At 53.3% G+C, this 21,406-nt stretch overlaps 1 protein-coding gene across 2 annotated transcripts; it reads right to left on the bottom strand.

Moving 5' to 3' along the window:
* Positions 1–797: 797 nt before the first annotated feature.
* On the bottom strand, positions 798–21,098 carry CDA (cytidine deaminase). Of its 2 annotated transcripts, XM_036025428.1 has the most exons (5): positions 20,830–21,098; positions 10,244–10,355; positions 4,884–4,941; positions 1,602–1,734; positions 798–1,557 (listed from the first exon to the last, which is right to left on the bottom strand). In XM_036025428.1, the coding sequence occupies exons 1-4, from the start codon at positions 20,981–20,983 to the stop codon at positions 1,618–1,620; spliced, it is 441 nt and encodes a 146-aa protein (XP_035881321.1). In that variant the 5' UTR covers positions 20,984–21,098; the 3' UTR covers positions 798–1,557; positions 1,602–1,617. The 2 variants fall into 2 exon arrangements, with proteins under 2 accessions (XP_035881321.1, XP_028369835.1); XM_028514034.2 differs by having other exon boundaries at positions 1,232–1,734.
* Between the last annotated feature and the right edge of the window lie 308 nt (positions 21,099–21,406).

Here is a 21,406-nt window from a genome sequence, read left to right as displayed (position 1 = left end):
GGTGTCAAACTCACTTTCACCAGGGCCATGCCAGCCCTGAGGTTGCCTTGAAAGGGTCGGTTGTAATTTGAGGGCTGTATAAATATAACTACTCCTTAACTGTTCAGCGACAGCTCGACGCTGCCGCCGGGTAGAAACAAGGTGCCGGGCCAGATAAAGCGAGGTGAAGGGCCGCGGGCCTTGTGTTCGCCAGCTGTGCTGTAGATGCTCGACCAAGGGCAGGGGCCCCTAGGGAAGGGCAGCACTCCCTGTGCTCCGGCAACTTGCTCCAGGAGGAAAGAGGATGTTCTCTGTTCTCAGCCTGGTAGCCAGGCTGGCCCCAAGGCCAAGTCTTCCAGGGCAGACACCCAGAGCTGTCGCCCCCTTTAGTGGGCCAGCCTGGCTCCTTCCTTCATTCGGTCCTCACCTTCCTGATTGTGTGAGTGTGAGTGTGATGCGGCCAGTGCACGGAGGGAACAGACAGTCCCTCGACCCTCGTCACACCCCAGAAGGTGGCACTGCCCCAGCCACCCCCCCCCCCGCGCCACCCCCATACCCACCTCATACTTGGGACCTGCCTGGATCACTGTTTCTGGGCAGCAGGTCTGTTTACACCCCTCTCCCCCTGTCAGATTGCAAGTTCCTCAAGGGCAGAGACATCTTTCTGCAGAATTTGCCCTATAAATGGTACTCAGGTAGACCAGTGCAGCCAGACATTAACTAGCAGAGAATGTGAAAGAAACAGACAGACATGGTTCCAATTCCAGTCTGCCACATTTTAGCTGTGCAACTTTGGGCAAATGACTTAACCTCTCTGAGCTTTGGTTTATTCATTGCTAAAGTGAGGGCAATATGCTCAGAGCTTGGTAAGGGAGGACTAAATGGGTTCATGTATGTTGAACAGCTCAGCACGGTGCCCGGCGAAGAGCATGCAGTGTTTCTAGACCATAGTGGGAGTCACGAGACCTGGATTCTGGCCTGAACTTTGCCAGAGTGCTGGAGCATGTTCCTTAACCTCACTGAAGCCCCACCCCCTCAGCTGTGAGGAGGAGGAGACCAAAACACACATTAGAAATGGGCACTGCCAGGGCCAGCCCTGGGGGGCCGCCCATCTGCAGAACACAGTGGCCAGCAGCCAGAAACCTTTCTCTCTCCATGCGGGCGGGTCTGCAGCGCAGGGCTCTCGGTGCAGACCAACGGCCCGGGCCCTCCCAGGAGCCGCGAGCAAGGAAAGAGACGGAGCAAAATGTACTTCCCTGAGTCTGGCTGTGCTGTGATGTTTGTAATCTGGAAAGTCGCTGGGAACAGGATAGAACCTCGAGAAGGCTAATGCAGAAGCAGTTCAGACTTGGCTGGAATTTTAATGAGGGCCCACAGGAAGGGAAGGAAGGAATGGGGTGCTCTTGTCTAGGGGGGGAAAGGTAGGTTACAAGGAGGGGCTATGGCGCAGGCTGGACTGGGATGGCAATGCTTGAGTGTCATTTGGAGAAGCCACCTCTGCCCAGCCCCCGGGGGGCCGGGCCCATCTGGAGGTGTGCCAGGTCTGTGAGAACGTGTTCGTGAACTTGATGGGGCAGCTGTCCCCCTTATGCACTTGTGGGAACCCAGCTCTCCCGGGCCGTGGGCCTTCTTCGTCTTTCACTTCGGCTTCTGCAGGTCCTCGGGCCCAAAGGAGACAGGCAGCAGGTCCTGGACTGTGTGGACGACATAGGTGCCATCTGGCTTGGTCAGGTAGACGTCCCACTTGGTGCCAAACTGGAAAGGAGACAAAGCCAGCGTGAGGGAGGCAGAGTGGCAGAGGGGTTAGGACAGACCCAGGTTCGAGCCCGGCTCTGCCTGTCCGGCCACGACAAAGAACAATGCATACCTGCTTCCCTCGCTCACAGCACCTCCCTGACCCTCACAGCCAGATTGGCATGCCTGCCCCTCCACACCAGACACTGCACCTGCACGAGGTCATCGTCTGTCCTTTGATGTGGGTGCTGTTGTCACCCCCATTTTACTGAGGAGGAAACCGAGGTTTCCCAGGGTGATGTCAGCAAAGCAGGGTTTTGGCCCACATCTGTCTTCCCATCTTTCTCCCACACGATCAGGGGCTACCACCCGCTTGCTGTGTGACCTTGGGCAAATGACTGATGTCTTTGGGTCTCAGTGTCTTGGCCTGTGAAATGGTTCCAGGCGGAATGCACTAGGCAGGAAGGAAGATGGGTGGAGAGTTATGTCTGTAGTGGTGGAATGGGAAGGGTCCTGGAGTCAGAGTCCACAGACCAAGGCTCCAAGGCCACAGCTGGCCAGGTGTGCTGAGGATTACTGCTGGTGGGTGTACCTCGCCTGTATGCGGTCCCTGGCACACAGTAAATGCTCAGTTATTCGAAGCTGTTTCTACTGGTTGCTAGCAGTTGCTCGTGAAGGCTCAGGATTGCAGCCTGCTGTTTGCACACTTCCGCCTGAATCTCCAGGTTGTTACCAGGCACAATCAGTGTTCTGGCTTTTCAAAATTAATGGGCTTGGCAGGCTCTGCCTGAGGATATGGATGAAAGTTGAGTGACTTAAAGTGCCAGGCCCCTGGCCCCCAAGCTTCATCTGTCATTATTAGCACTTTGCTTTCAGTTTCTCCCAACTTGAGCCTTTTCCTTTGCCTTCTCCCACTTGCCAACATCTAATCTCCTGGGAAAAAAAAACAGCAATGAGCAATTGGCCCGAGTCAGGCTCGGGAACCAGGGAGCTAACGTCCTGACGTGGTTTCCTTACATGGCTTGGACCTGCCCTAGGGCTGGCCAGCCATTTCTGTCCCAGTGAGATGAGGTCCAGACTGCACAGTCAGTGCCTTCCTGGTGGCATTCTGCTTCTGGGTTTGGGGGACGGGCTCTGCTGCCTGTCTGGACTGCAGAGCTGGAGAGAGGATGGAGCTGGCGTGCTTGACAGATGCTTTGCGACCCCGAGGCACAAAAGCAAAACGGAAACAACCCCACCTCCCTGCAAATTTAGACAGCCTCAGCAGCAGAAGTCCTGTTGGGAAAGCCACTCTGCAGAACACCATTACGTCTGGTCCATGGCCGAAGAGGCTCTGCCCCCTTTATAGATCATGATGGCAGGCGGTCAGCCATGAGCAGCTGGCTGTGCTGTTGGCCTGAGCCGCTGTGACAGCCAGCTAGCTCCCCACCGGCCCGCTGGTCCGCTGGTCACTTCCATGAGGAGTGGGATTAAGGACCCACACTTCCCTCCTCCTCAGCGTGGGGTGGGGGTAAAATGAGCTGCTGTGCTTAGAGGGCCTGATGGTGTCACCTCAGAGCTCAGGGGTTGGCAGGATTCTTGAAGCTGGTGGCTTTAAGCTTTTGGGGCCCTGGAGGATACGGACCTCTGTTATAGTCCACGAAGCTACTGACATCCCTCTTTGCCAAGTGCACATGTACACACCAGAAACTCCTGCTGAGCCCGGATTAGGAACCCACCATGATGCCCCCTGGCTGGTGTGGCTCAGTGGACTGAGCACCGGCCTGCAAACCCAAAGGTCACAGGTTTGATTCCCAGTCAGGGCACATGCCTGGGTTGCAGGCCAGACCCCAGTGGAGGGCATGTGAGAGGCAACCTATTGATGTATCTCTTACATGATGTTTCTCTCCCTCTCTTTCTCCTTCCCTTTCTCTCTCTCTAAAAATAAAGGAATAAAAATCTTAAAAAGAAAAAAAAAGAACCCACCATCCACCATGGAATCCACTCTTTTGTCTCTAGAGCTGAAGAAATTCAGGCTGTCCCTCAAGGCTGTCTTTGTGAAGGAAAGGACATCAGATCCCTTCAGTCCCTTCTTAAAAGCATCCAGTGAATTCCCTGATTCTTTTTTTCCAACTTTTGTTTTAATGTCCTAAAATATGCTAACATGAGATTTATCACTTGAACCATTTGAAAGCGTACCATTCGGTCCCCTTTATCCTTGGAATGAAATGCACCCCGATCCCGTGGCCCACAAGACCATGTGTGATCCGGCCCTGCCCCGCCCCGAGACCTCACGTCCCGTCACTCACTCCCCCCACTCGCTGTGTTCCAGCCTCCTTGACCTTCCTGTGACGGGTCACACTCACCAAGGTTATGGGCGTTCAACTGGCTGGTTTCCCCGCCTGGAAATCCCCTTCTCTAGCCCTCTGTCTGCCTCATCTGTTCTCACTCTCTGAATCCCCACTTGAATGTTGTTTTCAAAGAGAGGCCCTTCCTGGCCACAAAAAGCAGGGGATGGCAAACACTGATCCGTAAAGGGCCGGACAGCACATATTTCAGGCCTTGCCGGCCATAGGGTCCGTGCTGTAATGGCTCACCTCTGCTGTGGTCGGACCCAAGCAGCCAGGGGCAGTCTGTGAATGATTGGGCACGGCTGCCTGCCAATGCAACTTCAATAGCTGTTTAATAGAATAACTAGCTGTAGCCTGGATCTGCCCCTGGGCTACTGTTTGCTGGCCTCTGACCCCGATCTAGAGTATTGCCTGCTGTTCCTTCTGTCCCTGTTGACTCCTTTTACTGCCTTCTTCTCTCTGTAGCCCTTCTCACTCTCAGGGACCCTACTGCTTACTGTTTTCTCCTTGCTTACTGCTTACCCCCTGCACTAGACTGGAAAGTCTGTGAGGGCAGGGCCTGGCCTCTCTTTTCAGGGCTGTCTCCCCAGAGGGAGGAGACACGCAGTAAGCGTTGTTGAATGAAAGAACGATTCCCAGTTACGCACGCACGCACACACGCACGTACGCACGCACGCATCCACGCTCGGGAGGCTTTTGCGGTCAGCCAGGCTTTTTCGGTCAGCCGGGTGAGCACATGGGACCGCAGCTGCGGCTTCCGCACTGTGGCTTTGCTCACAGAGCCTGGGGAGGGTGGGGCGGCGTCCAGGCCACATCCCCCCAAAAAGGAGAACTGCTTACCTCTCTCATGACTTGCCTGCAGGCCCCACAGGGTGCAATAAACTCGTCTTGCACGTCACTAGGGAGGCAGAGAAGCAAAAAGGGTCAGCTTTTCCTGAGACTCGGGCCAGTCGCTGATTGGTAGACTCGCTGTGTCCTGGAGGCTGAGAAGCAGTGCTTGGTGGCTTCCCACCCTTGCAACAGGCAAGGCCAGGGGCGGGACCATTCATTTTTATTATAATTTTAAATATTGCTTCCCTTACCATTTACCCCCCACACCTTCCTCCACCTCCACCCCCCACCCCTGCCGAGGACCATTATATTCATTAATGCGTTTAATAAACATTTAGTGGGTGCTGAACTGTCACCCACACCCGAGAGACACAAAGGTCAAGGAAAGTTTGTCTCTGGCCTTGAAGAGATTGCTCAACCCAATGTGTGACATAGAAAACTGTCATTCTCAGCAAAATGCAGTAAGAATGCCTGGTAAGAGGGAGGCAAGCTCTGCCTACAGAGTGAGAGACTATTTTCCAGAGGAGAGGGCATTCGGCCTGGTCCTTGGCGGAAGTGTAGAGTTCATAAGTCACCGTCAATGAGCACCTGCTATACTGTGTATCGGGCACTCAACATACATTATTTCACTGAATTCTCGGAACAAGCTGAGTGTCAGAATTTTACCCGAGAGGAAGGAGGTTCGGGGAGATGAAGTAACTGGGGCGCTGTTCTGAAGCCCTGGTTTCCCTGTGTTGCAGGCCAAGAAAATAGCATGTGCAAAGGCCCCGAGGCACGGAAGAATACAATGCACGTGAGTTCAAGAGAAAGCTGGGCTCCCTGCCTTTGGGAAAGTTTGGAGGGGAGAAGCCTACAGCCAAAGCGCTGTCTCGGAGTCAAGGCACCTGCAGGCAGTGCTCAGGCTCCAGGCTGTCCAGAGGGCGGTGCTTAGGGAAGGTGGACTCAACCCGAGGGACCTCCAGGCCTGCCGGAGCCCCAGAGAGTCAGCCAGCATCCCCTGCCATCCCTGCTCCTCTAGACCCATAGCTCTGTGATGGCTCAGAAGGTTGCAGGATTCCCAAGTTGGCTCTTGGTCAGCTGCTCCTTTTACTAACTGCATGGGACTTTGACCAGGTCTTTTTATCCCATGCAAGGCTTCTTTGCCTGTAAAATTGGGCGATTAATGTCATCCACTTTGTAGGAATGCTAAAAGATACAATGAGACAAGGTGTGTGAAGGACTTTGTAAGCTTTAGAATGCTATACACATACTCTCATGCCTACACTGGTTACCAGGCACGTATTCCTTTAGGCTCTGTCAGCATTTCAGCCCCTTATCATACACAGTTTTATTATACACTAGGTGCTCTATCTACTAGTTTATAATTAATGTTCTCATGATAAATTAATAACTGACTATATTGGTTACTATGTGTCCAGAATGTGCCACGTACCCTGCAGAGCACGTTATGAGCATTATTTCATTTTAAAAGTCAAAGATTCATTGAACACCTTCAGAGGCCATGCACTTTCAGTGCTGAGGATACAGCAGTAAGCAAAACAGGCCAAATTCATTGCACAATGGAGTTCTTGACTAGTGAGGGGAGCCAAGCCAACCAACCAACCAACCAAGCAGCCAGGCAACCAACCAACCAATCAAATAACCAGTCAACAAACTAGCCAGCCAGCCAATCAATCAAGCAACCAACCAACGTGTATCAAGTGGAGAGAGAGCCAGACCCTGTGAATTGACTGAAGCAGCAGAGAGGAGAGAGAACGGCGGTTTACTGTTTTTACTGAAGCCTCGCAGTCACTCCCTTTTATACGTGCATGTTCGGGTCAAGAAAGGTCCTGCTCCACGGAAGGGTGGGTGCTGTCTGAGCACACTCCCTCCCAGCTTCAGAACAGAAGCCCATGGGAATGTGAGAGGGTGGGGACCCCCTGCCCAGATGCACACAGAGCCACACTGACCCTCGTGATCACCCGGCGACGGGTACTGCGGTCAGAGCCTCTCATGAGCTCTTGGCGGTTGGACTCTCACTAATTTTGTCTTCATCCCACACCTGTTGGCCCAGAGCCTCTCTGTGCTGAGCAGGCAGGGGGAAGGAGCAACAAAGACCAGTGGGAGAATCCCTGCCTTCAGGGGCCTTACCATCTGGAAAGGGGGATAAATCTGCATGTGAATGCCAGAACCCAGACGGACTGTGGCTAGGGCCGTGGGAAAGGTGCTCTGGGTGAAATTCAGCCTCCCCTCCACAGCTGTGAGATCTGGCCCCTGCTAAGCTCTGGGCTATTGTTTGGTGACACGCATGGCCAATCTGGTGACATGCATGGCCAACGACAGTCAGCCACCCCTGGCTGCGCAGGCCAGCACTCAATTCGCTGAGCCACACCAGCCAGGGCCCTTCTCTGCTCTTCTTGCAGTGTTCCTGTGGGGCTCCAACGAGACAGTGGGTGTGGAAGTGCTGTGAGATTCAATACTCTATGTAAATGGCAGTGAGTCACTGTGATGACAAACTGTAAGCCAAACCAGTGGTTTGGAATTAGAGGAAAGAGAATCAAAATAAAAGAGAGAGAGAGTTTATTTCCAATTGAAGCAATCAGGGGAAAACATCCTGGAATTTGCGTTTGAGTTGTGCCTTAATGGACAGGGAGGATTTGTCTTGGCAGAAATGGAGGGCATTTCCTATGAAGGTGAAACAAAGGGTAAACACAGGGTAATGGAATGCATTGCCTTGTTCTGAAAGGGAGGACAGCCTGTTGGACCAGGTGACCAGCAAGGGGGGTGGGGAGGTAAGCATGAATTCCACTGGGAAGCTGGATTTGGCCCAGGGTTCGAAAGTCACAAGATGGTGCATCCAGGCAGCGTGTCTCTGAGAGATGGGAGAGCACATGATGCTAGTAATGGCTCACACTTAACATCGCAGCTTTCGGTGCCAGGGACCTTCTGTGCATTGACTCAGTTAGTCCCCCAGCAATCTTTATCCTAGAGGGGCTGTGCAGGCACTTTACTGTGTGCGTGTCACAGGCCATGAAAGGGGATGTGGCCTGCCCAAGGTCACATGGCTGGTAGGTGGCAGAACCAGGATTTGAACTCAGGATCTGTGGACTCTGCCTGTGGTAGTTTGGTAGCTTGCAGAAGGAATACTGATAATGTTAAAACAATAGTTTCAATTTATTGCATACTCTGTGCTGGCAAACTTTGGTTCACAGGCCCAAGCTCTATCCACTGACCTACACCAGCCAGGTCCGGGCTCAGGTTTGTGAGGCAACATGCCTGAGGTTGATAACAGAGCTGGATTTGAGAGCAGGTCTCATAACACCCAAGCCTCAACTTTTAACAGTTATCCAACATTCCTGCCAAGAGTAAGAAAAACTGAAAAGAACATACACCCCAGAATGAGCTGGGTGCCTTGGAACATTCCCTCCTAGCTTTTCCAAACTCCCTTCCCCTCTCCTGCCCGTGCTGGTATCAGGGGTTTGCTGCGGATTGCTCTGACCTCCATCACACACTGAGGCCATGCTTGTCGGACCTGACAGGCTGGAAACTTACTGACTTTGAGGACCACAGCTAGGACCCCAGGGGCACACGCTTATCTTCCCATTAGCCAAATCCCCTTCTGGGCTCCCAGCTCTCTATCTCACAGATCTCCGAGGGGCTCTCCTGGACTGTTCACAGTGGTAACAAGGGAGCTGGCACTTCCCATTTATTCTCTAAGTCCCTCCCTTTCACCCAGCATGAATGTAATACTGAGTGCATTGCTGGCTCGGGGATGCAGGTGCAGGCTGTGTCCTGGGAGCAGAGCAGTTGGTGCTGGAAAACTGCAGGTTTTATGTGAATGAGGACAGTTGTGCCTCGGCCACTAGCACTGAGCAGTCATGTTGAAAAGTAGGCAATGACCACGAGAAAACACCTTTCACTGGGAAGCTTTCAAACAGAGCAAGGCTCCCATGCCATTAACCTTTTGTTGACTTTGGCCTCTTTTCCCCAGAATATCATTATTTTCTCGGATCAGCTTTGAAATTGAGCTATTTTCCTCCTCCTTTTTTTTTTTTTTAAATAAAGTGTAATTCACATCCTGTTCATCTGCACACAATGTTCCCAGCACAGCCTCATTGATTCCTCCCAGAGCCGAGGGGAGCCAGAAGAAAATTGGGTCACAGGGAGGCTCTGGGGAGCAGGGCCCCTGTCCATCCTCGGCTCCAGTCACTCAGGAGGGAAACCTTCAGTAGCCTGGTCCACCTCGGGGCCAGATGGAGGCCGAGTTCAGGGTCTTAGTAAAGGAATGGGGGCTTGTTTCTGCAAACGTGCCCCGCTCTCCTTGCTCTAGGTCCCCACATTTCTGCCAGAAAGGTCCTGCAGCTGCCCCACGGTGAAGAGAGAATTCACTCCCACTGCACAACCCATGTGGCCAGGACTTGGTCAGCCGTGCAGCCTCTTTCCCACGCCATCGTCCCCGCACCCTTCTTTTGCTAAGAAAACTCTCTCTCATAGACAATGCAGGACACACGTGAGCAATTCGCCATTAAATCAGAAGCATAACAAGGTCCAAATTATCGAAGAGCCCGTTCATGTACTCAAATCCCAAAGCCCTGAGCCTGGGCCCAGGGCTGACGAGAACTCAGCAAGCTCCGGGAACTTGGAAATTCATGTTTAGGGCATGTAGCGGGTGTTGCCGAGTGCTCTCGTTCAGCCGGAATCTGGACAGGAATCTCCTTACTTGGAACCATGGCCCAGGTGGACCTGGCTGTCACCCCACCAGCTCGTTTTGTCTCCTGGTCTTTGGTACTTAGAGGTGAGTATTGTCAAGTGGAGGAGTCACTTGCAGAGTGGCGGGTCCCAGCGTCAGCTGGAGGAGAGCAGGGAAGAGGGTTTGACTGCCCAGCACAGCATGACGCAATGGAATGAGCCCTGGGGTGAGGCTCCAGAGATCTGGTTTCGTCCTGGTTCAGCCACTAACTTCCAGGAGCGTTGTTTCACCTCTCCGAGCCTCAGCTTCTTCAGCTCTAAAGCGGGGGTAGTGACCACGCAGTCCAGGTGGCCAGGTAATGTGTAGGTGCCTCCAGGTTTTGGTTTCGGTGCTGCTTTTCTGTTGCATCTTGCAGGGATTCTGTGGCACTTTGTGCTGTTAGAACACAGACACTTGCCCTTGTCGTAGAGTTGCCTTGGTTGTGGGTTGCTCTGTAGGCTCACCGAGGGCAGAGCCCATTTCTTATGTATGTACCTCCTTACCCTCAGCACTCAGCCCAGAGTCCCCTACGGGGCCTGCCACTTAGGAAATGTAGAAGAAACATGGTATGTGAATGAATGAGTGAATAACAAACAGGTGCATGGCAGACGACAGCTGAGCAGATGAATGAGCATGGCTGTGATGTGGCTTCCCCACTCACCTGGCGACAGCGATTGCCTTGAAAACTTTGTGCCCTTCGGAGACAGCCTTCTGGATAGCCGTCCGTTCAGCACAGTTGCCCAGTGGGTAGGAAGAGTTTTCGACGTTGCACCCTGAGGAGAGAGGAGAACCCGGTGGTATTTCCAGCAGAATCACTTCCTACCATGTGTGCTGAGTGAGAGGTTTGCTCCATCCTGGTGAAAGGAGGGACCTGTTACCCAGAACAAAGTGGGAAGAAGGAGAGGGCAGTTTGCCCCACACCACTGGGAAACTGTGGCCCACGGGCACAGTGGCCCTTGTCAAGAACCTCCCACTCTCATCTCTTCCCCAATGCCCCCATCTTGAAACCCAGCCTAGGAGCAGGACAGGAAAACAGGACAGATGAACCCAGCCTCATCTCCCTAGCAGAGGTCAAGGCCAAGGGAGACGCTGAGGCTTAAGAAGGGGAGCATGATCCCCAGCCCTGGGTCTAGGAGACAGAAACTATGGGGGTGGGGAGGTGGGAGTGGTGGGCAGGGGTTCCGATTCAAAGATTGGGCCTGTGCAACATTTTTGGTGCTGGTTACCAGCCATCAGGGTTCAGCCAAGGTTCTCCATGAGCTGCACTGCAAAACAGCTGTCAAAACCAACAAACTGACAAAATATTGACACACTGTGCAAAAGGTGTGTCTGTGAGTGAGCATGCCCTAAGGGAGCCATGCAGGAGGCTGTCCAGTGGGAGGAGGAGCACTCAGGCAGCACAGCCCATGGGAAACAAATCCTCCCCAGTGGCCCTCTCAAGGGTGACCCTGGGGGACAATGGACAAAACAATGGTGTAGCCAGGTTGGCTGGCTAAGAAACTCCCCATTTAAAGGAGGTTGTGAGACCACAAATCACACAGGGTCTGGGCTTTCCTGACTGTCAGATGTGCCACTTCTTAGAGCTTGCCTTTGTCCGTGAGACAGGGATCTCGTTCCCCAGTACTCATTTCTTCCTCCTCCCTTCCAGTAATACAAATGACCCCCATTCCGATGTGGTGGAGGCTGTGTTTCCTAGACTCCCTTGTAGCATAGTGTTACCATGTGACCAAATTCTGGCCAATAGGATGCGGCCCAACGGGAGGTGGGAAGCTCCTGGATCACACTTGTTTTTGTAGAGAGTGCTGGGATGGGGCAGGACACCCCTGACCACATGGTTTATTGTCGCAGGGATGGACCTCAACGAGACAGAAGGAATTTGGAGCGGAGTTGCCTATTTGCCCTGGACCAGCTGCCTACTCTAAATTTTTGTGAGAGAAAAGGATTTGTCTTGTTTGAGTCATTGTATTTTGGGAGTTTTGTTATCGTAGCTTAACCTATACTTAACAGAAATTTATGTTGAAAGTGAGATGCAGCTGAAATGAAAAAAATGGAAAACCAGTGGCCTTGGCCTAGCTGTTGGGCAATGCAGAAAAATCACAGACACAGCATGGTGGAAGGCTGGTGCCCTGGCTCCTCTGTGACGTGTCATTTGTGAAGCCCCACGTTGCTATACCCTGGAAAGCAGACCATGCAATCTGCCTCCAGGGTTTCTCTACTTGGCATCGGAAATCCGCCCTGTGGCAAAGATCTGATCAAGGTGTTCATCTTCTCATCTGTTTGGGGCACCTCAAGGTAGCCACCACTACATGAGGAGCAGGGACAGGCCAGGCAGGGAAACCAGGTAGTTAAAAAAAGGGTTGGCAGCTTAAGAACGAAGCCCAGAAAGGACCGTTGGGTGTGATACTACTGTATGAAGGTGGCGTGAAGCAAACAGACCAGAAGGTTTCTAGATTTTTGATGGATTTGGATAGCCAAAGTTCTGGTCTCCAAAAGCCTGTGATTGTTCCATCCCTTGGGAACCCCTGGTCCCCCAAAGAACCCCCTCAGAAGTGAGCTGAGTGCTGTGTTCGCCCAAGGAGGACATTCTCTCCCATACTCATTTCAGATGTGTGGCCAAGAGTGTAATGGTCAAGGAAGGAGCTCCCTGAGGACCACAGGGCGGGGCGGAGGGGCCAGTGGCCAAGACCATCCCTCGTGTTCACTCTCCCAGTAGGATCCACTGGAGTTTAGCTGGGCACGTGGCCGCCCAGTGGAGACCACATTTCCCAGCCTCCCTGGAAGCTTCGTGTGGTCCTGTAGTTTTAGCCAGTGGGACGTGAGCGGAAGTAATGGGTGTGACTTCTAGAAGACATCTTTCTCGGAACATTGCTTGTCCCTACTCCATCTTTCCCTATCCCAGGGGCTGGGGCGTGGATGCGATGGTGTGTGCCAGTTTGGAGCACATGGAATAAGACCCCGCTCTGCGGATGGCAGAACAGTGACCCAGGGAGGAATCCAGCAGAGCAGAGCAGTCTAGGTGCCCTGGACCCTAGCCCGTCCCTGGTCTGTCACCTGGGAGAGAGACAAGCAGCCATCTTGCCCTCGTCACCGTATTTCTGTTTGTTTCATCAGCTTATTCTGTTTCTTAGTAATCGCCCTCTCTTTTCCTAAGTGTGAGTCTTCGTCGTGATTACACAGCATTTTGTTCCTCCTGCAGTCATCAAATTTGCAAGTTAGCTGGTCATTGTTTCCTGTTCTCCGCACGGAGCTTCCTGGCTGTTCATTATTTACACCGGCAAGCTAGGAGCTAAATAAATCACTGAGACCACGAACCATTATTGCGACTCCCAGGAGCACAGGCACTCCTGTCCCCCTGACAGAGCGGAGTGGTTGTCACTAGACAGCCTGGCCCTCAGCGTGGGGCTTTGGGGCCAGTCTCCTGCTGGGCCGAGGGGGAGTGTGTTCACTCACAGTTGTGGAGGGAATGGCCGTGTGGTGTTCGGTGCAGACCAGTTTGGAATTCTACTTTGGGGAAAAAGGCAGATGTGCATACTGGTCACCAAAGGGCAGGCTACAGTGAGCCTGTAATATTCTGACAATTTAGCATCTCTTCCTCCTTTTTTTCCTGGGGAATGGGCCTCACCTCATTCCTTAGCTTGTAGTTCAAATGGGGGCTGCCATCTTTTCTCACGGTACCTTTTTATTGGTCCAAGGATGAGCACCTGACCCGCACTGGGCCAATCAGAGTTCTTCTCTGAAACTAGGAGTGTGAGAGCTTGGGCCAGGAGGATGGCCTGGTTTCCTTTCATTACGGAGGAGACAAAAAAGTAGATGCTCAGAGGAATGGATAAGAGATGAGATGGGGGATGACCAGCTGCTTTCCAACGCTTCCCACAGGTCATGGGAGCCAACACGCCTGCCCTCCTTTTGTCTAAAATAGTTTATGTGCATTTCTTATCATTTGCAACCATATAGACTTCAGTTAGTACAGTTGGGATACAAGACAGGAAGTGGCCAGGGCGTTGCCACCCTGAAAACAGTGGCTAACATTTATCGAACACTTACTTTGGCCAAGCATTTGTGCATATTCACTTGTGAGTAAGTCACTGTAGCCAGGAGAACAGGCACCATATTGCTCAGCCCCTCAGCTAGGTCCGTGAAAGTTAGCCCTGGCTGGTGTGGCTCCGTCAATTGAGTGCTGGCCTGGGAACCGAAGAGTCACGGGTTCAATTCCCTGTCAGGGCACATGTCTGGGTTTTGGGTCAGGCCCTCAGTTCAGTTGTGGGTGCTCAAGAGGCAACCAATTGATGTATCTCTCACACATCAATGTTTCTCTCCTTCTTTCTCCCTCCCTTCCCCCTCTCTAAAAATAAACATATAATTAGGAAAAAGTTACTAAGTGAACATGTCTCTCTGGTACACCCCGGCCTGCCCATCCATTCCAGCCCTTCCCAACTTTTCTGCACTTTGGCCTCACTACAGTTGGCTTCTGCCTCCTCAAATTAAGATCTCTGCCAGCCTGTCTAGCCTCCTGGCCCTGCCTCATCCCTGACCCAGGGAGACTTTCCCTATTGGGTTTAGAAGACGCACAGTTAAGGCAAACGGCCAGACTGCAGAAGGTCTGGTGTCTCGGGACAATTGCTTGTGTCTGCGTTTGATGCTCAGAATGCCCTCGCATGGGGAAATCTCCCTTCGCTGTATATAGAAATTGTAATGGGCCAGTTAAGGGGAGAGAGAGATTGTTTCAGAAGGGAGGGCTCACACACCCCACTGCTCAAGCTGAGCTATGGGGAAAGAGCCCCTAGACTCCGTTTTGCCCTGGGACCCTGTGTCCTACTGGCTCTGGGAATTTGGGAAATGGACTGAACCTCCTTGAGACTCGGTGTCCTCATTTATAAAATGATAACGACAGTGCATTCCTCAAAGGCCTCTCATGAGAATGAGTTGTGATCACGCGTGTAAAGCAATTAGCGTAAAGTGTGCCCACAGGAAGGGCTGGCAACTGCCAGCTGCTGTTGTGAATTGCATGGAAGTCAAGGCTTTGGTGGTGGTGGGCCTGTGACATTGAGCTTTTGCTCCTTCTAGACCACATGTGACAGTGACTCTGTTTCTGTCCTTCAGGCGCTCTGCAATCTTTTCCGTAATTACAAGGCTCCCTGTAATCTGCTGCCAACCTGCCTGCCTCTGGGACCTCGTCTCCTTTTGCTGTCCAGGCCGGTTGGCTTGCCAGCTGTTCCCCACGGGTGCCAAGTACTCTCCTGCAGCAGGGCCTTTGCACCGGCTGTTTCCATGGCCTGGAACCCTCCCCTCTGTGCACAGGGCTCTCCTTACTCAGGTCTCGGCTCCCAGGTCACCTCCTCAGAGAAGTCTTCCTTGATCAGCCCATCTAAAATTGCTTCCTCCCCGGACTGTCTCTAATCCTCTCAAACCTGTTACACAGCTCTGACTTCCTTCACAGCGCTCAGCACTTCCCTGCAATGGATATGGATGTCATCACCATGCAGTTTCCCCCAGGACAGTGGACACCTCTGTGGTCGGGCCTCACCTGTGCTGTGCGTGGCAGTGAGCCAGCCCAGGGCCCAGGACAGGGAGGCCATGAGGCTCTCAGTGACTAACACATGAGTCGAAGTTCCCACTTCAGTGCTAGAGCTCTGAGATATAAAGGAATAACTGTATCTGGGGCCTCCAGCAAGTTTGTTTTGCTATAAGGGAAAAAAGAAAATAAAGAGGAAGCTAGCGCTCGGCCATGTACTACCACCCTGAAAGACCAGGAAACTTTGTTTTGCTCTTAAGCCCAGAAAACAGGCTGTGACCTACCCGGACAGACCAGCTCTCCACCTGGTGTTGCCTTTTCTTATTCATGAAACACCTGGGGAGGGTGGGACGGTACCCAGTGAAAAATTCAAAATAATCGACCCAAGTAATACAATGAGAATAGTGATATTATTACTAATTGTGTTCCTTTATTCCGGTCTTTTATTGCTTTTCTTCTGAGATGCAATGAGCAGTCTCTGCTGCTCCCCACCTCGTTTTCCTAGCCAGGTTCCTGATGCTCACCTGTTCACCTGAAAAGACCGCCTTTTAACTTGCCCTTGCTGGCCCATCCACTCCCGCCCCTCCCACCTGTGCTGACCTTTGACCTTGCTGTAGCTGTCAGGTGCTCCTTGGAATAGTTTATCTGCATTTTATCATTAATCCTGTTAACAACCCGGTAAAGCAGAGCTGTTCTGATCCCATTTTACGCAAGGTAAAAGCTGAGGTTGGGGGCAGGGATCCAGGACTTCCACCCTCCGTCCCCCCCCACCGTGTCCCATCCCCCCCATCCCCTAAACCCCTGGCCTCTCAGATACAAAGGACTGCTCTGTTTCTCCAAGGCATTTCAGGGAGGCCCTGTATTGAGGGGGTTTGGTGCTTAAGCAGGGGTGGGGGCGGGTATCACCCAGACCTCAGCAAGGAGAGGAGTCCACCCACAGGGGGGTGACTCGGACCCAGCCCCACAGAGACAACAGCGCCGGAGAGCACGGGGCCCGCGCCCTCGGCTGAGACTGGGGCGGGGGTTCTGATGGGGGAACCCAGGAGTGGGGACATTTTACTTCAAGGTAACAGTTAATGAGCCTCGTAGTTACTGCATGTGAAAAGCTGTTGTTTCAGGCGCTGCAGGTACCGTCCCCCCGACTCCGGGAGACAGCAAACAGTTGACCTCAGTGCTCCCGCAGGGCACACACGCAGCCAGGGTGGCACCCGAGCCGCTGCCCAGGGCACAGATACAGAAAATCACTGGTTGGCAGATGAAGGGATGTTCGGAAATTGTTGGACTGCAGCTTTTATCTGATTAACCTTTTTCCCGAGGCCCAAATCCCTTCCCTACACTGTTGCCCCCTTGTCAGAAAGGCTGGTTTGGAAGGAGCGGAGGGCGGTCTGTTAGGGGACAAGCCCTGTCATCTTCCCAGGTCTCCAGCCCTCTGAACAAAGCGCCCACACAGATTCAACCCCTGTCTCTGCTCTCAAGGTCCAGCAGGTGCCAGGCAGCCCGCACGCTGGCCTTTCCGGTTTCAGTTCTTGCACTCGAGCCCGTGGCCATCGGCATCCTCTGAAGAACGTCTTAAAACAGATTTCTGAGCCCCACCCCTCGAGTTTCTGTTTCAATGGGTCTTGGTTGGAACCCAAGAATGAGAATTTCTAACAAGCTCCCAGGAGGTGCTGAGGCCGGGGGTTCTGGGACCACATTTGAGAATCATAGGACTAGAGAAATGTCATGTCCACGTGCTTGAAGAAATACTGCATTCTCTCCATGTTCCTGGCTCCCTCTATACCAAAAATGTAATGCACTGTAGTTTTAGGTGGGAATAATGTTCTAACTCAAGTATAGAGTTAGGGGTGGAGGGTTAGTGAAGCTCTTCTTGGTAATAAGCCACATTTGAGTGACAGTGGAGAGGGCCAATGGATGAGCCTGAGGTTCACAGAGGTGGGGATAAGTGGGAAGTGGGGTGTGGTGGGGGCAGGGCTATAAGGAGAAGAAGCCAGTGAGGAAAGCCTGCTCCGACTCACCTGGAAGTGCCTTGGGTGGGTGGGTGGGAGGAGGGGCTGCAGTAGATCAACCGCTGTGGGGAGGGGGTGATATAAAGCACCAAAGGGAGGTCAAAGAGGAGATTCGAGCCTAGGGAGGGAACCAAGAAGCCAGGGGCAGATTCGGGAAGACAAACGAAGGATCAGCTTTCAGCGTGAAGCCAAGGCAAGCTGGATTCAGCGATTAACCAGGACACCCTTAACTGTCTCTATCCGATTTGCTCCTCCCAGAGTTCATTATAGGTGACCCAACCGTGTGGCCCCCTGAAGGACAATGGCGCATACAGAGGAGGGATGTGTGGATCCGCTGGCCCAATTATACTGCCTCATCCTGACAACAGTGATTGGCCTTGGAATGTGTATGTGATTTGGACATGGGCCAATCACAGCTCTTCCCTGGAATTTTTACATTTGCAGTGAGCAGGTAAGAGTTCTTTCCTCTCTGCTTTTGAGGCCATAAGAATGTAAACCCCCTGGCTGGCGTAGCTCAGTGGATTGAGCTCAGGCTGCGAACCAAAGCATCGCAGGTTTGATTCCCAGTCAGGGCACATGCCTGGGTTGCAGGCCATGACCCCCAGCAACCACACATTGATGTTTCTCTCTCTCTCTTTTTCTCCCCGCTTCCCTCTCTAAAAATAAATACATTAAAAAATTTTTTTAAAATATGCTTAAAAAAAAAAAAGACTGTAAACCCGAGGCTCTGATGCCTGGAGGGAGACCACCTTCAGGAGCAGAGAAGGAAACCAGCGAGCACCCAGAAGGATCAAGACAGGTGTGGTGACACTCGAGTTCTTCATCCAGCTGTCCCTGAGATAAGACCTACCATTGTTTATTACAGTTCCGGTTGGTTTCTGTCATTTACAGCTGGAGTGTTCTGACTAATGCATGTGACATTTATTGTCCCTGTGGTGGCTGTGACAGCTGAAGGAATTTTCCATCCCAAGTGTTTCATGAGTGCTCAGGGCACTGTGCCTACTGACAGTGCGGTCGGTCCTGCCCGCCATGTCCCCAGTGTGACCCAGCTCGGCCTCCCACCCCCTGCCCCAGGCAGTCTGCCTCATCCTTCCTCCCGCCCGCGGGGCTGGGAATCCGAGACCTGCATTTCTTTCCTTCATGTCTAGTACGGCCCATCCCAGGCCTGCTTTGTTTGTCCCCTAGGGTAGCTCCTGGATCTTTCCTTCCTTTTCGCCCCACCTGGTACTTCTCCGGTCTGAGCCGTTCATTCGTGATTTCACCGAACCTTAACTGAGGACCTCTTCTAGGTCAGGCAATGTGCTGGCACTGTGGACCAGTCAGCAAACGGGACAGACATGGTCCCCTGTCCCTCCTTCTTCTGCCCCAGTCCTCCTTGAGCGCCTGTCAGACTGACTGTCCTCAAACACCAGTTTCATGGCACTCTTCTTAATAGCATTCCTTAACTCCTTGTGTCCCCCCTCATCCAATCCCAGTGTCCCTCCTCGGCCTTCAGAAGTCCTCCACAATCTACCTCCAAACTATCACACCAGCATTTTCATCAGATCAGTACTGGCAGCAGCTGAAGCAGCCACCGTCCGTGAGTGCTTTCTCTGGGCCAGGAACTGCCAATCACTGTGTGGGCATTAGCTCATTTGAAGCCTCACAGCCAGGAGTGAGTTTACATGTGGTCAGTGACCCGAGTCAGAGAGGACCTTGGCTGCCCCACCGGGTCAGGCACACCAGCACTGTTCACAGACACGCCGAAAGGTGGGCATTGGGATCCTCCGTGTACAAATACAAGCGGAGGTTCTGAAGGGTCAAGGGTCTTGCTCAGGGACACACGGCTGGTAAACAGAGCACCAGGATTCCAATCCAGGAGCCTCTAACTCCAGAGCCTTCAGCCCAACCCAGAGGGCCTCCCTCAATCCCCACTTGCTCTAGCGGCCCCAGGTCCTTCCCTGCCGTTGAAATAGTTGACGCTCCTGCTCCCCTCACTGACTCACTCCCACAGTCACTGGCTGTGGCTCCCACTTGGAGCCTGTGCGAGGGGAGGGACCTCCATGGGGGCAGGGACTATGCCGCCTCTGCTCACTGAGCTATCCCCAGCGCCTGGCACATTACTTAGCACATAATCGGCAAATATTTGTTAACTAGATGACTCGATGAAAGGATGAAGAGCGAATGTGGAGGTGCTGGAAAAAATCAGTGGCCAATTCATGGGGCAGCGTGAGGTGGCAACGGTGTTTGTGGTGGTGGTTAATGTTTAATACCTGTCTAAGCCACCAGGCCGGCCTGATGTCCACACAACACTCAGTGGTTTTTTACTCTCTACAGAGCAGCAGACTGTGAGAGTCAGGGGAACTCTGGGTTTCGATCCCGGCTCTGTGGACTTGGACATTTAGCCTCTGGGAACCTCTGTCTCCTCCACTGCAAAAGGTGGCACCCTGTGGGGCTGTGAGGGGGAGTCGGACAACACCCGTCACTGTCCCTTCACACACCAGCACTCGCTCGACGTCACTCTTCCTGCTCCGGCGTGTTCAAGGCCCAGGAAACTCATGAAAGCCACACAGAAACTCAAAAGACAAGAAATAACATATGCCAGCCCAGAGGGGGCAGGACAGAAGGGGACGTCAGCCCCAAGCTGCACCCACAGCTGAGCGGCGGAGCGGGTGAGTGGCTCACGCTGGGACGGGGCTGCTGGGGGTTGCTGATCACATAGATAGCTGCAGCGTGCAGGCCTCTGGCCCTTTAATAGCTGCTCCAGGCCACAGGGGAATTCTAGGCAGCAGGGCTGCGCATATCCCCCCTGGCCCTCCCTGCCAATGCTCACCAGCCCTGGGGTGTCGAGGGCCAGCCTTCCCTGCCAACCCCACACCCACTTCTTTCCCCACTGTCCTGACAGAGAAGGCCCCTAGCTGAGCAAATTCCCCTGAATTTTTGTTCAAGAGAGTTCGTCTATCAAACCCGCAAACCCAAGGAAAAGAGTTAAGGACACATGAGCGCCACCCCGGATCCCTGCCCCCACCTCCCCAGGCTGCCAGTCACTGCTGCACTCAGACCATGCCTAGCTTCTTACCCCCAAGACCCTCTGCACCTCATTAACAACTCATCCTGTCTGGATTCCTTGCTTCCCCTCCCTCTGCCAACTCCCAACACAGAAGGTGGCAGGAGAAATCAGGGTTTGGGGGACCCCAGCCCTGGGTTCTGCCTCCAGGGCTCCATGTGACCTTGAACAAGCCAGGGCCCCTCTCTGGGCCTCGGGTTTTTCACCGAGAAATGGGAATGACACCTGGGCTTTGGGTCCGAGGTGAGGACTTGTTGGTACATCTCGTGGAAGCCTTAGCCAGGGCGGGACCCAGAGGAGGACTCCGAGAGGACACGCCCCCTCCCTCCCAGCACACAGCGCTGCCGCCACCAGCTGCTGCCGCTGCCAGGAGTGCCGCTGCTGCCAAGAGTGCCGACGCTTTCGGTTTCCGGCTCCCCTCCAGCTTCGTTCCCCGTCCCACCTCCCGCTTCCCAGTCTTTCAAGAATCCAAAACCCCTAGACTTGAACGGCACCTTCACCCCACAGTCTGGGACGTGAGGCAGTGTAGAGGCAAATGGCATTCTAGAGGAGGCTCAGCCAAGAGGGGACAGACCTGGCTCTTCTCTTCTGGAGACCCCCTCCCCTCCCCGAGCATCCTGCTCTCACCCCCCACGGCTGTGATGGTTGTGGTGGGGAGCCCAGACGCCCTCCCTCGCCCTTACCTGAGAAGATCTTCCCTTCGCTGGTGAGGACAGCAGCCCCGACACGGAAGTGACTGTAGGGACAGTAGGCGAACTTCTTGGCCTCGTGGGAGCAGAGCACCAGCTCCTGGATGCTCTTGGGATCCAAGGCGGAGGCAGGACTCCCCTGGGCCATGCTGGTCCTCGGCGAGCAGCAGAGGCTCAGAGAAGGGAGCCCTCAGCTAGGCTTGGCTGGGACCTGCTATGAAGGCAGCTCCTCCCCCTGGGTGTGTCCCTGCCTGGAGGCGCCTAGCTATGCAAGTCTTGGAAAGCCAAATTCCAAGGGTTGAAAACCCTGTTTGTTGAATGACTTCTTCTCTTCTTCGTTGAGGGGAGGAATGAAACTGAAAGGGCCGGACTGGGCAACTAGCCTGGTTGCTTGAGTTAGGAAGTGAAACCAAGCTACTTCTCTGTTTTCACCCATTCTCCTTCCAATTCATCTGTGTCTCAACCCACAGTGAAAAAGCATTTTAGCTGAAGGGAACCTCTGAGTCATCTCCTAGGCAAAACAAACATTGGGTTGGAGATAAAAGAAATGGGGGTGTGTCCTGGCTTCACC

Source organism: Phyllostomus discolor, chromosome 5 (assembly GCF_004126475.2).
Source record: "Phyllostomus discolor isolate MPI-MPIP mPhyDis1 chromosome 5, mPhyDis1.pri.v3, whole genome shotgun sequence".
In the NCBI taxonomy this organism is placed as follows: domain Eukaryota; kingdom Metazoa; phylum Chordata; class Mammalia; order Chiroptera; family Phyllostomidae; genus Phyllostomus; species Phyllostomus discolor.
Note: the sequence above shows the minus strand (reverse complement) of the source record. Positions and strands in the feature narration are given on the sequence as shown.